General features: G+C 42.2%; 2 protein-coding genes across 6 annotated transcripts; one reads left to right on the plus strand and one right to left on the minus strand.

Annotated features, from left to right (window-relative positions):
- Window positions 1-2,416: 2,416 nt before the first annotated feature.
- LOC123046014 (ATP-dependent DNA helicase DDM1) lies at window positions 2,417-10,990 on the plus strand. Of its 5 annotated transcripts, none has more exons than XM_044469287.1 (15): window positions 2,417-2,557; window positions 2,883-2,935; window positions 4,118-4,552; window positions 4,656-4,754; window positions 5,390-5,736; window positions 5,803-5,989; window positions 6,096-6,271; window positions 7,418-7,674; window positions 7,779-7,883; window positions 7,984-8,078; window positions 8,189-8,308; window positions 9,429-9,548; window positions 9,789-9,887; window positions 9,963-10,064; window positions 10,423-10,990. In XM_044469287.1, the coding sequence occupies exons 1-15, from the start codon at window positions 2,521-2,523 to the stop codon at window positions 10,648-10,650; spliced, it is 2,460 nt and encodes an 819-aa protein (XP_044325222.1). In that variant the 5' UTR covers window positions 2,417-2,520; the 3' UTR covers window positions 10,651-10,990. The 5 variants fall into 5 exon arrangements, with proteins under 5 accessions (XP_044325222.1, XP_044325223.1, XP_044325221.1 ...); XM_044469288.1 differs by having other exon boundaries at window positions 5,393-5,736; XM_044469286.1 differs by having other exon boundaries at window positions 9,789-10,064.
- A 10-nt stretch (window positions 10,991-11,000) lies between these two features.
- Window positions 11,001-11,949, minus strand: LOC123046015 (peroxisomal membrane protein 11-4). The gene has a single exon (XM_044469291.1). The coding sequence runs from the start codon at window positions 11,785-11,787 to the stop codon at window positions 11,101-11,103; it is 687 nt and encodes a 228-aa protein (XP_044325226.1). The 5' UTR covers window positions 11,788-11,949; the 3' UTR covers window positions 11,001-11,100.
- Between the last annotated feature and the right edge of the window lie 469 nt (window positions 11,950-12,418).

Below are 12,418 nucleotides of genomic sequence, written 5' to 3' on the forward strand. Positions count from 1 at the left end.
GAATGAGCCCCAGGGATGGAACCGACCGGTGCCGTTCCACTTCGTGATAGAAACCAAACACACCCTATATGTACACCATGTTGGGATATCCTCCTCATGTGGGTTGTGAGGATATGACCATTTGAAGCCTTTTAAGTAGCCCAAAGAGGTGCAGAAGCCCACTACCCATTAGGGTTATGACCTAGGGTCATTTTGGACTTTGCACGTGAGATGATGAGAGATGATGAGAATGCTTTACCCTCAATCCAGCAGCCACCACCAAGCATGATGAAAATCAGTTCATCCTCCAAGGGAGAAGAAGAGAGAAAACCAAAAGAGAAAGGGAATAAGAGGAAGATTGGATGAAGAAGCAAAGGGAGCTCCTCTCCAAGGTTGTGATGGTCCAGATCCACTATCTTGTCTCCTTCAAGCTCCAGTTCCACTATTTTTGGTGAGATTGTTCCAATCCCTAGTTGTTGAGCCCAAATCTTGTTGCGTTCATTCAAGATTCAGAAATCTTGATTATGAGATCCTCTAGTGCTATCTAGAGAAGAACTTGTTTGTATCCCACATATGATAATAGTGGAAGAGGATTTGGGTGGCTTCAGCCCATGATTTTTCCCCTTAAGTTGAGTGGTTTCCCAAAAAACTGGTGTCTCTTTGTTGATGTTTGTTGCTGTCCAGAAAGTTACTCTTACCATAAGACACTCATTGGGGAGCGTATTGTCTGCTGACTAACATTTTACCTCCATATATGTTGTTGCATATGTTTCCTTCTGTCCTAAGCAACGATCATTGAGTTAGTACATGATCTGGTGCTGAGATTACTTTGTTTTCGTTGTAGTTTGTAGTTAACCACAAATGCATTTGTGTGCTAATTCCCAACATAGTGGCATCAAAGCCTTGGTTGCTTAGAGGTTGCTAATCCCAGTTGCTTGATTGTTGCTGGAAGTGATGCTCACAATGACTTTGGAAGAAAACGCTACTACAAGTGGCATGATAAAACTCGACTCTTCAAATTACTCATTATGGAAGCCCATGATGGAAGACATCCTTTATTGCAAGGATTTGTATGAGCCAATTGTGAAAGACAAGATACCCACATGTGTCACGAAAGAAGAATGGAGGTTGTTGCATAGAAAGGTAGTAGGTATGGTTCGGTTGTACATCAACCACAATATTTTCCACCATGTTACAAATGACACAAATGAGTATGAGATGTGGCAGAAGTTGGAGTCCATGTATGAGAGGAAGACATCAATGAACCGAGATGGCACAAGTGTGATTGAGCACTTGAATGTCATTCAATACCATATAAATCAACTTTCAGCCATGAAGATCAACTTTGAGGATGAGGTGCAAGCATTATTGCTACTGAGTTCCATGCCTGATAGTTGGAATACGCTTGTTGTGTCACTTAGCAATTCAGCTTCGGATGGGAAACTGACCTTGGAGATGGTGAAGAAGAACATGCTGAATGAAGAAGCCAGAAAGAAGGAAAAGAGTGACGCCTCTTCTTCTGATGCATATGTGGCCGAAACCCATGGGAAGAATGAGAATGGACGTGGTCACACAAGATTTCGACAAGGCAGAAGCAAATCTAGGGGAAGATCAAAGTGAAAACAGAGAAAAGATATTACTTGCTTTTATTGTGAAAATACGGGACACATAAAGAGCGAGTGCAGAAAGTACAAAAGAGAGTTTGCAGAGTGGAAGCTTGCAAAGAAAACCGGGCAAAAGGCTCAGAGCAGTTCAACCATGACTGCAACATATGAGAACTATCTAGCCATCGAAGATGATGAATGCTACAGTGATGTTCGTGATGATGCCATGGGTTGGGTTGTGGATTAGGTGCGTCCTTCCACATCACATCACATAAAAAGTATTTCACATCTTACACTAGTGATATCACTAGCCAAGTGAGGATGAGAAATATTGGTTGGTCAACAATTGTTCGCAAGGGCTCTATATGCATTGAAACAAATACAGGTTGCAGATTGGTGATCGATGATGTGAGGCATTGTTTTCGACATAAGGCTGATTTATTGTCAGTAGGCAAACTTGATGATATCAAATATCATAGTTATTTCGGTGAAAGAAAATGAAAGCTCACCAAAGGCTCTTTGATTGTGGCTCGAGAAAATAGTCAAGGTAATATCTATGTGACTAAAATCAAGTTGTGCAATGAAGTGTATTGTAAGAAGTGCTTCTCAATAGTACACGGAAAATAAACACAAAAGTTTAAATTATTTAGGAGAGATTAGATACTACCTCTGTATCAAAATATGATGTTTACCTATGAAACTGAAAGGAAAGGTTAAAAAATAGGTTTAAGTTTTGTTACAAAATGTTACTCTAATCCTACGACGTCAAAAAAAGGGGTCTTATAAACAGTAAAAGGATCCTTACGATCCAAATGTTTAAAATTCCTAGGATCAAGCGGAGCTCTGAACTGGAAATGGTTACTTGCCTGCTCCCGCGTTCCCCTTTGCTTCCACCGAACGGAGAGGAGAGCAGGGGCAGGAGGCGGCCTCGACGGCGATGGCGACGGCGATTCATGACGGCAACGGCGACGCAGGTGAGCTCCATCACCCCGTTCTTCCTCCCCGCTCCTTCCCCATGTGCAACGCCTTGCCCCACACCAACTACTACTGTCCTCCCCTCCCCTGCTGCTCTTCTCCTCCCCTGCCCCGTTGCTCCTCTCCTATCCTCGCACGTCGCCTCTCCGCCTCACCCCCTCCCCGGTGCCTCTCCCACCCCTCCCATGGCGACTCTCCTAGTCTTCCCATGGCGACTCTTCTCCCAGTTGCTTGTTCTCATGAAACCCTAGATATATATCAACCTCTTAAACCCGAATCCCCCTGTTGCCTGCACAAAATCTGATTCTACCGTGCCTATTTCAGGTCATTTTGGAGAAGTAGACAAAGTTGGGGTAGCAAACCAGACCAATGCTGAGGTAACAATGTGCACCGAAAGATCAATTTCTTTGTCATGCTTTCTTCTATGTGTACTACTGTCCATGTATTTTTTTTTTCATTTTTGGTGTCTCTTCTTTGTTAGTAAATCCTCCTATTCTTTTTCTTTTCTAGGCAGTAGTCTGTTTGCTACTCCCTCCGTCCCATAATACAAGAATGTTTTTCAAGCTATGTTAACTTGAAAAACGTTCTTATATTATGGGACGGAGGGAGTAGTATTTTTCTACGGGAATTTACACATTTGCCTACTCCTACAGATTATGCATTTTGGCAAGTGGTACTTTGCAATAGACACACAAAAGTTGCATGTCAGGTGTACAATGTATGAATTTGCGAGCTGACGTGAAATCCCATGACAGATTAGCAAGCATCAGGCTGCAATACAAATTAGGCATTAAAGGTTCAGGTACTCTAAAACAAGGCTCAGATGTGCCACAAAAACAAGTCTGCAGACTGTCTACTAGTACACCATAGTTTTAAAAGCATCATGTCTGCATAGTTGCAATTACGAGTTTTTTCCAAAGCATCAGGTCTAGGAAATTACTAGTCTCTTCTCAAACTAATACTAGTATTACTACATCGCATTGCAGTAGTATCTGCCTAAAGTTGCTGTAGCACTTTGAGTATGATGTGATGTTTGCAGCTGGTTTGATGTGCAATATTTTCCCAGAGGTTAAACTTATTCATATGCTGTGCAATATTACATATTTTGGCTACAGATTCTGTTTGAAATATGTGAAGCTGAACCATGTATGAGCGCTTTTTGAATGATCTATCTTTTTCATGAAGTTCATACTCTTGCTGATATTGTATATTATTTGGTTCTTTTATTATTGATGCAAAAAATCAAATCGGATAATTAATTACTGCAACATTTTGCTACATAATTTAAAATGTGTGAATAGTAAAACAGCAACAATGACAACTGTAACTTTGTAAGTACAACGTAGAGTATGAGCTTGTTTTTATCCAGTGATTTGTTAAACCCCGCTAACCTCCACAACTTCTTGGTGTGTGGGTGCATGCCCAGCACATCATCTAGATCCGCGTCAGTCTAGATGGGGTATGCTTTTGTTGCGGCAATATTTGTATTTTTTTTTGTGTCGAGGTTCTCCAACAGTTTCAAATCTTAAGTCTGATCTGATTATTTTGTGCAAAATTAGAAAATGTTCGAAGCCGAGAATGAGAAAGCCAGTGATTTTGTTGATGCAAGTACGTCTCTGCCTGTTAAGCTTGAGGCCAGCTGCGTTGGGGTACTGGTACACCCCATTGTCAAGGCGATGAAGGCTGAAGAGCAGCCATTGCACTCCACCAATGAGGAGACATCCGATGAGTTCTTGGATGTAAATTCATCTGTACCTATTGACCTTGAGGCCAAGAACGATGATGCATCCTTCATTACAGAGGTGATGACGAAGGAGGAACAGCAGCTATATGAGGCTCGGCTTAAGGTAGAGGAAGAAGAGGCTAGAAAAAGAGAACAAGCGGCAAGACTTGCTTTAGATCCTAATGCATGTTTTAGCAAGTTGGATGAGCTGCTGACAGAGACACAGCTTTATTCAGAATTTCTACTTGAAAAAATGGAGCAATTTACAGATGTATGAGCCCCACACTGTGGTGACCTTTTTCTTATCTTCGTATTTATTGCTAGTTTATTTATTTATTTTTTGATGATGATGCTGTTACCTGTTGGGTAAGCAGAATTTTGTTGAAGTTAAAGATGAAGAGGAGTCTGTGGAAGACAAGAAGAAAGGATGTGGCAGAAAGAGGAAAGTAAATTCTAAGCCACAATACAATGATGTGAGTGCATACATCATATATTATCATCTGTTATGTAAATATGCTCGTTGGTAATCTTTGGCTGTCTTCTAAATTATGGAGATGTTTTGTTTCATTGTTTGCCATGTACTTTTGCTTATTTGCAGTATTATGTGTAGTCTTTTACTTTCTCAATGGACTTAGGATTAAGACATATATTGCCGCTTGAAGAAAACTGTAGAGCGTGTTGTCCTGATTGCTTAATGTTAACTTCCCAAAATTCCTGATTGCCTTTTCTAGTAGCAGCATCCTTTCAAGTTACAACATACTAGTTCACAAATCTCAATTTAAGTGCCATTTTAAATTTGCTGTAATACAGGTTCAGCTGCCTTCATAGGTAAGAATTAAGGCATTCCAACATTCCGTGACCAGTGTTACTTTGAATTGTTTGGACTTGTTGATTGTCATCTGAATCTAATAGGTCCATAATGGTGAACATTTATATTCAGTATTTAAGTGGGGACTGGTCATCATTCTAAAGTGGATGACGTGATATATCAATAAAGGGATCTGAATATATGAGAAAGTATGAGAAATAGTTGTCATTTATTTATCATAATTGTGTGTTGACAACATCTTGCTACTTCTAAGTACCAATAAAGTAAAATGTTGTTCAGAAGAAGGCTAAGACAGCAGTGGCTGCCATGCTCACAAGATCTCGTGAAGATCGTTCTGCTTATGATGACGCTCTCACAGAAGAAGAAAGATGGGAAAAAGAGCAAGCCAACCTTGTACCATTAATGACTGGCGGGCAGTTGAAATCTTACCAGATAAAGGGTGTGAAGTGGCTAATATCACTGTGGCAGAATGGGCTGAATGGGATACTAGCTGATCAAATGGGCCTTGGGAAAACAATCCAGACAATTGGATTTCTTACCCATCTTAAAGGGAATGGTATGCATGGTCCATACATGATAATTGCTCCTCTTTCCACTCTCTCAAATTGGGTGAATGAAATCTCAAGGTAAGGTATCCAAATTTTATTTTCAGTTTTTGTAAGTGCTATCTTATGTGAATATACTTGATTTAGGTTTGTTCCATCTCTTACTGGCCTGATTTACCATGGAGATAAAGTGGCTCGGGCAGAGATAAGGAGAAAATTCAGGCCCAAAACTGTTGGCCCCGATTTCCCAATAATAATTACTTCATATGAGATGGCCATGTCAGATGCAAAATTTCTTGCTCGTTATAAGTGGAAATATGTTGTTGTGGATGAGGTGATAAAAGCACATGCTATTGAGAAAAAAAATCTACATGATGGAGCCATTTATGGTTCTCTACCTTTCTCTATTCCTTATTAACATGCCTCCATACTTTTTGCAGGGACATCGGTTGAAAAATTCTAAATGTAAATTATTGAGAAAGTTAAAGCGCATACCAATGGCCAATAAACTTCTTTTGACTGGGACACCTCTTCAGAATAACCTGGCAGAATTGTGGTCGTTATTGAATTTCATTTTGCCTGATATATTCTCGTCCCATCAGGAATTTGAGTCATGGTATGATTCGCTTAACTTACACATGCACTACTGGCTGCCCTTTACTATGGGTACTAATTTATTTATTTTTGAGTGGAAACCTTGGGTATTTTCTGTATATGCCATTTTGTTTTAGTCTCCATATCCTGGCAGCAGTTCCTGTGTTCATCAGTTGCTATCCCCTGGCCTTATTTTTTTCTTGTAATGATGATATAAATGAGTAAATATAAGCGACCTGAACATTCCAATGTAACTGTGTCTAGCTTTGAAATGTTTGACTCTGCCATTGGCTAGATGCCTAGATGTTGTGATATCAATTTGTGTATGAATCTAATAGCACATATATGTTGTTCTTTTAGCCAACATTTTTCAGGATTTACTATAAAGTGACCAACATTTGGCATTTAAGTGTATATTTTGGTTAAACAATGCAGTAAAATCTATCAAATTTGATCAGTTGTGAATCGTATAAAAGAAAAAATTAGACAGTCGCAACATCAGTTCCCAAGCATGAATTGTCTGGTATAATTGTAGCAATTCCACTATCCAATGCAATTATCTGGTATAATTGTAGCAATTCCACTGCATTAACAATAATATAGAAACGTGTAGTTACAATGATACCCTGTTGTATGGGTATATGGCAGAACAATTACAACCCACATTGATAGACTCCCAAAATGGGGAACTACTATTTGCCACAGGGGGCACCACCAGGACTCTCTGGTAGATGTCTTCAAGCGCCAGAATAGCCACCTCCCTGTTTGTCAGCCGCTTATGTTATAACATTTCCTCCTCTCAGTATATGTTGTGTACTGATATGACATGTCTGCCAATTTAATAAACATTAGCAGAATTTTATGTTGTACCTTTTCTGATTTATTATAGTGTCTATTATTAAACTTGTTATGTTATTATCTAAAATGCATGCTATGAGTAAGTAATATTGGAAGTAAGTATATGGATTTTAATACCTTCACATTGGGAGTTTTCGTTATAAAGATAGTGGAGTTACTCCCTCCGTTCCATAATTTGTGTCGTGGTTTTAGTTCAAATTGAACTAAAACCACGACAATAATTATGGAACATAGGGAGTACTATTTAAACATTCAATGAATATATTTGGTTTATTTTGCCTCCTTTCATCTGACAAATATCTTCTTAAAGGTTTGATTTTTCTGGGAAAGGAGATGAGGAACAGCAGGAAGAAGCTGATGAGAAGAAAAGAGTCCTTGTTGTTTCAAAGCTTCATGCCATTTTGCGCCCATTCCTTTTAAGACGGATGAAGGTGGATGTGGAACAGATGCTTCCACGGAAGAAAGAGATAATCATTTATGCTAACATGACTGCGCATCAGAAGCAAATCCAGACTCACTTGATTGAAAAGACATTTGACAACTACTTGTTTGAGAGCACAGACATAGGTATGCATATGTAAGCTCGTCCATCTTTTCCTGCACACTCACAGTCCATTGTGTGTACAAGTAAACAATTAATTCTTATATGACAAGTTTTTTCTATATTGTAGTGTTGCGGAGACCTGGCATGAAGATGAAGCTAAATAACCTAATGATTCAGCTGAGGAAGAACTGTGCCCATCCTGATCTTTTCAATGCTGCATTTGACTCAACAAGTGTGTCCCATAATCCAATTGAACGTGTCCTATTTGTGTTACACTCTATGTTTCTGTTTGCTAATTTTTTCTACATTGTTGTTCATTTGTTTGTCTGCAGGCCTTTATCCACCTACCGATAAGCTTCTGGAACAATGTGGTAAATTTCAGCTGTTTGACAGGTTACTGGAGTCCCTACTCAAACGAAGGCACAAGGTTTATGGTTCTCCTTTACATTTCTTTGTGCCTTAGCTTTACTCTGCATTCATGCACATGCTAGCACATTTTTCATGAATTATATCCTAATTCAGTTAATATGTTTGTAGGTTCTAATATTTTCACAGTGGACAAAAGTTTTGGACATAATAGAATATTATTTGTATATGAAAGGCCTGAATATTTGCAGAATTGATGGTAGTGTTAAATTAGAAGACAGGATGAGACAGGTAATGTGGTAGTCTACCGATTTCTTACCAGTTTACTAGATATCATCTACATCTTGAAGAATTGCAATTCTGTATTAATGTATGTGCATATGCACATACCTTAATTTCCCAAGTGAGCACATGAGCAATTTAGCATCGAGCTCAATAACACATGTTCAATTATTATTTTATATGAGCAGTTCTGAGCTCATACATGTTAAATCTTACAATCTTAAAACACCTGTATGTTGTAATTTAACATCCCACAGCAGGGTGTTCTCATATCCAACCAGCATATTAGTTTAACATACTCCCTCTGTCCGAAAATACTTGTCATCAAAATGGATAAAAAGGGACGTATCTAAAACTAAAATATGTCTAGATACATCTCCTTTTGTTCATTTTGATGACAACTATTTCCGGACGGAGGGAGTACATGTTTAGCAAATGTGTGGTAGCTTAAACACGATTTCAAAACATACATCTGAGTTGGTTCCCAGGTACTGCCATTTTACTTGGATGGTTCCTGAGTTTTCTTCCTGTAAACTGGGCATAATTTGCTAGAATTGGGCATAACTTGTTACAACGTGAATTAGTTATCTCACTGAAAGGAAAAAGCTCTGACTGAATTGGCAGCTAATTGCTACCAGACTGGATGAAGTCGCACATCCATCTCCGATCCGATTCAGCAAATGTTTGTTAGCTTGGACATGATTGAAAAACACTCACCCGAGTAGGCTCGCGACCATTGAGCCTGCATCTGCATGGTGCCTGAATTTATTTGGAGAACTTTAAATAGGGAAAAATCAGCTAGAATCAAACATGTTAAAAATACATGGATTAATTATCTCATTTAGAGGGAAAAAGACTCACTTAACCGGCAGCTAATCATTACCAAAACTGGATGGAGTTGAATATTTCACTACAAGCTGGTTAGAATACAAACTGGTGGGGACAGCAAACTGACGGTTCAATGGTTTATGGACACTGGGCTTGAATGCACATGACTGTTTGTTATTGGAGAACCAGTGGTCTAATCCATAAATGTTCCTTATATTGATCTTATTGTTACATGCCAATCTTTCTCTGATTATTCAATGGCTGTCTATGGCTTTTATTTGTACTGTTTTTTCTGTGGCAGATAGCAGAGTTTAATGACTTGAACAGCAGTATGAATGTCTTTATTCTGAGCACTCGTGCCGGTGGGCTTGGCATCAATCTTGCTTCTGCTGATACATGTATCCTGTATGACAGTGACTGGGTAATTTCCTATCTATCTCGAGAGTTTGTAGTGTAATATTCGATATAGGTATGCATACAAAAGTAACGGTCGTTAAAGTTTACACTCTCCCTGCACATGCCATCTCCCTCTTTGGATATTCATTTTTTCCGTACGGGATGTTTTGTTTGTAGCTGTGCTCCTTGGTGAAAAACTGAAAATGCCCGCCTTTCAGTTACCTTTCATAGCTGTGATACGCTGAAGATTTGCTTCATTCTGCAGAATCCTCAGATGGATTTGCAGGCCATGGATCGATGCCACCGGATTGGTCAAACGCGCCCAGTGCATGTTTATCGGTTGGCAACATCCAACTCTGTTGAGGTATGGATGGATGACCTTCAGACTCTTGCTAGGCTGTATTTCGTGGCATCGCTGCTCACCTACTCATTGTCGCAGGGACGGATTATCAAGAGAGCTTTTGGAAAGCTGAAGCTAGAGCACGTTGTGATCGGGAAGGGACAGTTTGAACAAAATAGCGCGAAGCCTAACGTCTTAGATGTAAAGATTTCCATCTCGAGTATAGATTGTGTTTTAGTCTACTGCATAAATTGTACTCCCTCCGTCCGAAATTACTTGTCATCAAAATGAATGAAAATGGATGTATCTAAAACTAAAATACATCTAGATACATCCATTTGAATGACAAGTATTTCCGAACGGAGGGAGTATATTCAGAAATGGAACACCAAAAGAAGTACTCCCTCCGTCCCATAATGTAAGATGTTTTTTGACACTTTTTTAACACTAGTATAGTGTCAAAAACCATCTTACATTATGGGACGGAGGGAGTAACAACAAAAGCGAAGCAACTGGGAATGATCACTGATTTGTTCTGCTACTTTGTTGGAAAATACAGGAGGAGGAGCTGCTTGCGCTGCTGAGGGACGAGCGGGACGAGGAAGACAGGATGATCCAGACCGACATCAGCGACGAGGACCTTTTGAAGGTGATGGACCGGAGCGACCTCACCGGGCCGCCTGCCGCCGCCGATGCCCCCCCTCTTATCCCCCTGAAAGGGCCTGGCTGGGAGGTCGTGATGGCCTCCAAGAGCGGTGGTGGCGTGCTCTCGGCGCTCACCAGCTGAGCCCCGCCCTGGCCTAGAAACGACGACGCCTCGGCATTTCGGGTGATTCGGCTTGGTCACCGCTAGCTAGTTGATGTTTGGGGGAAAACATTATCCGCCCAAGTAATTATCGACCGCATGGCATATGTGATACAGTATGTGGTAACATATCTCGAAAAGAATCCAAAAGGAAGTAATTATTGACCGGGCGTTGCACCCGTAGATTAGGTGCTCTAACTAAACTTGAGCCCGCACCTTCTTCCCCATTTGCTTTGGGTCAGCAAGCTATACTGTATGTAGTAAGACTGTTATGCACTTAGGGTAGTCTATTCTGAAGGAGGTTGTAAGTGTGTTGCCAGAACTCTGCCATATACAGTCTCGTAATAGTTGAAAATAATTAACGCGGTAAGCGTACATTTTTTACATACATCTTGCCGGTCGAAATGCCTATCCGATCCGACCCAGTTCAGCTCACGACGGCCAGTTCCTATACCACCCAGCCCAGGCGGAGACGAGGCCGCTGATCCCCAGCGTGACGGCGTGGTTGCAGAACGGGTTGGGCTCGATGTCCGCGACGGCGATGACCAGGTCCGCCAGGTTGGCCGCCGTCCCCATGAGCCGCATCACCCGGTCCGCCCGGATCCTCCGCACCTCGCCCTCCCTCTCCTCCTCCTTCCCCTCGCCGCCGCGCAGCAGCGCCCTCTCCCGCCTGATCCCGCGCCTGATCATGATGAAGTCCATGGCGATGAAGAAGACGTAGCCGACGCACTCGCCGAACGCCGACACGAAGCTCGCGCGGCGCGCCAGCCAGGGCTCCAGCACGCCCACGCGCGACAGCCACGTGAAGTGGTCGAAGAAGAAGTAGACCATCTCGCCGGCGTTGGCCAGCACGGCCAGCGCGCCGAACTCCCCCGGGGACCGCCGCAGCGCGTTGAAGCCCGTCAGTGACCGGCCCGACCGGAACACCTTGCGGCTCAGCCCGGCCGCCGTCTCCCAGCTCTTGGCGCGCCCCGCCAGCCCCGGGTGCGACGTCTCCGCCGCCCAGTGCGCCAGCTTCGCCACGTACTGGTACGTCTTCACCAGCTTGTCGACGCCGTCGCGCTTCGCCAGGAACACCACCAGCTTGTCCAGCGTGTCGCCGGCGCCGCCGCCGCTCATGGCGGCCGATCGCTCGCGTGCCGCTGCTGCGGCGGGTTGGGCTGGGGAGCTCTGCGGGGTCAGGGGAGGCGCGCGCGCGCGTGCGTGGGAGGTCGATTTGGAGAGATGGAGTGTGGGAAATGGACGCGATGGGTAGATGTGTGTGGCTGGGTGGGGATAAAGGGCCGTGGCGGGCACTTGGCTGGGATGCGTTTGTCGTCTGCGCCATGGGTGAGTGATTTTCTGGAGGTCGCGATCAAGGATGGATTGAGAGGGCCGAGGAGGAAACAAACATTTTTGTTTGCTTGCTTGATCGGTTCATTACTTTACTTTTCCTTTATGCTTTTTTGTGGCTAGATTCTGCTTTATCTTTATTCCGTCGACCACCAGCGTACTGCATTTTGCCTTCCGAGAGTAATATTAGTATCGAAAAATATAAATATGATTCCGCTAACATCGGATTTTTTAGCATAGCAAATCAAACGATTTTTTATGGCAAATTACGTTGCCGATGATGTCGATTTTCTTTAGGAAGCATGGAAAATCCTTGGCATGTTCAGTTCTTTGCCGGAATTTATCATGCTTGCTAAAGAAAGTTGTCATCCTCGCAAAACATAATTTGTTATGAACAATGTTCAATTTGTCATGGTTA

The sequence above is a fragment of the Triticum aestivum genome, chromosome 2B (genome assembly GCF_018294505.1).
Source record: "Triticum aestivum cultivar Chinese Spring chromosome 2B, IWGSC CS RefSeq v2.1, whole genome shotgun sequence".
Taxonomy (NCBI): domain Eukaryota; kingdom Viridiplantae; phylum Streptophyta; class Magnoliopsida; order Poales; family Poaceae; genus Triticum; species Triticum aestivum.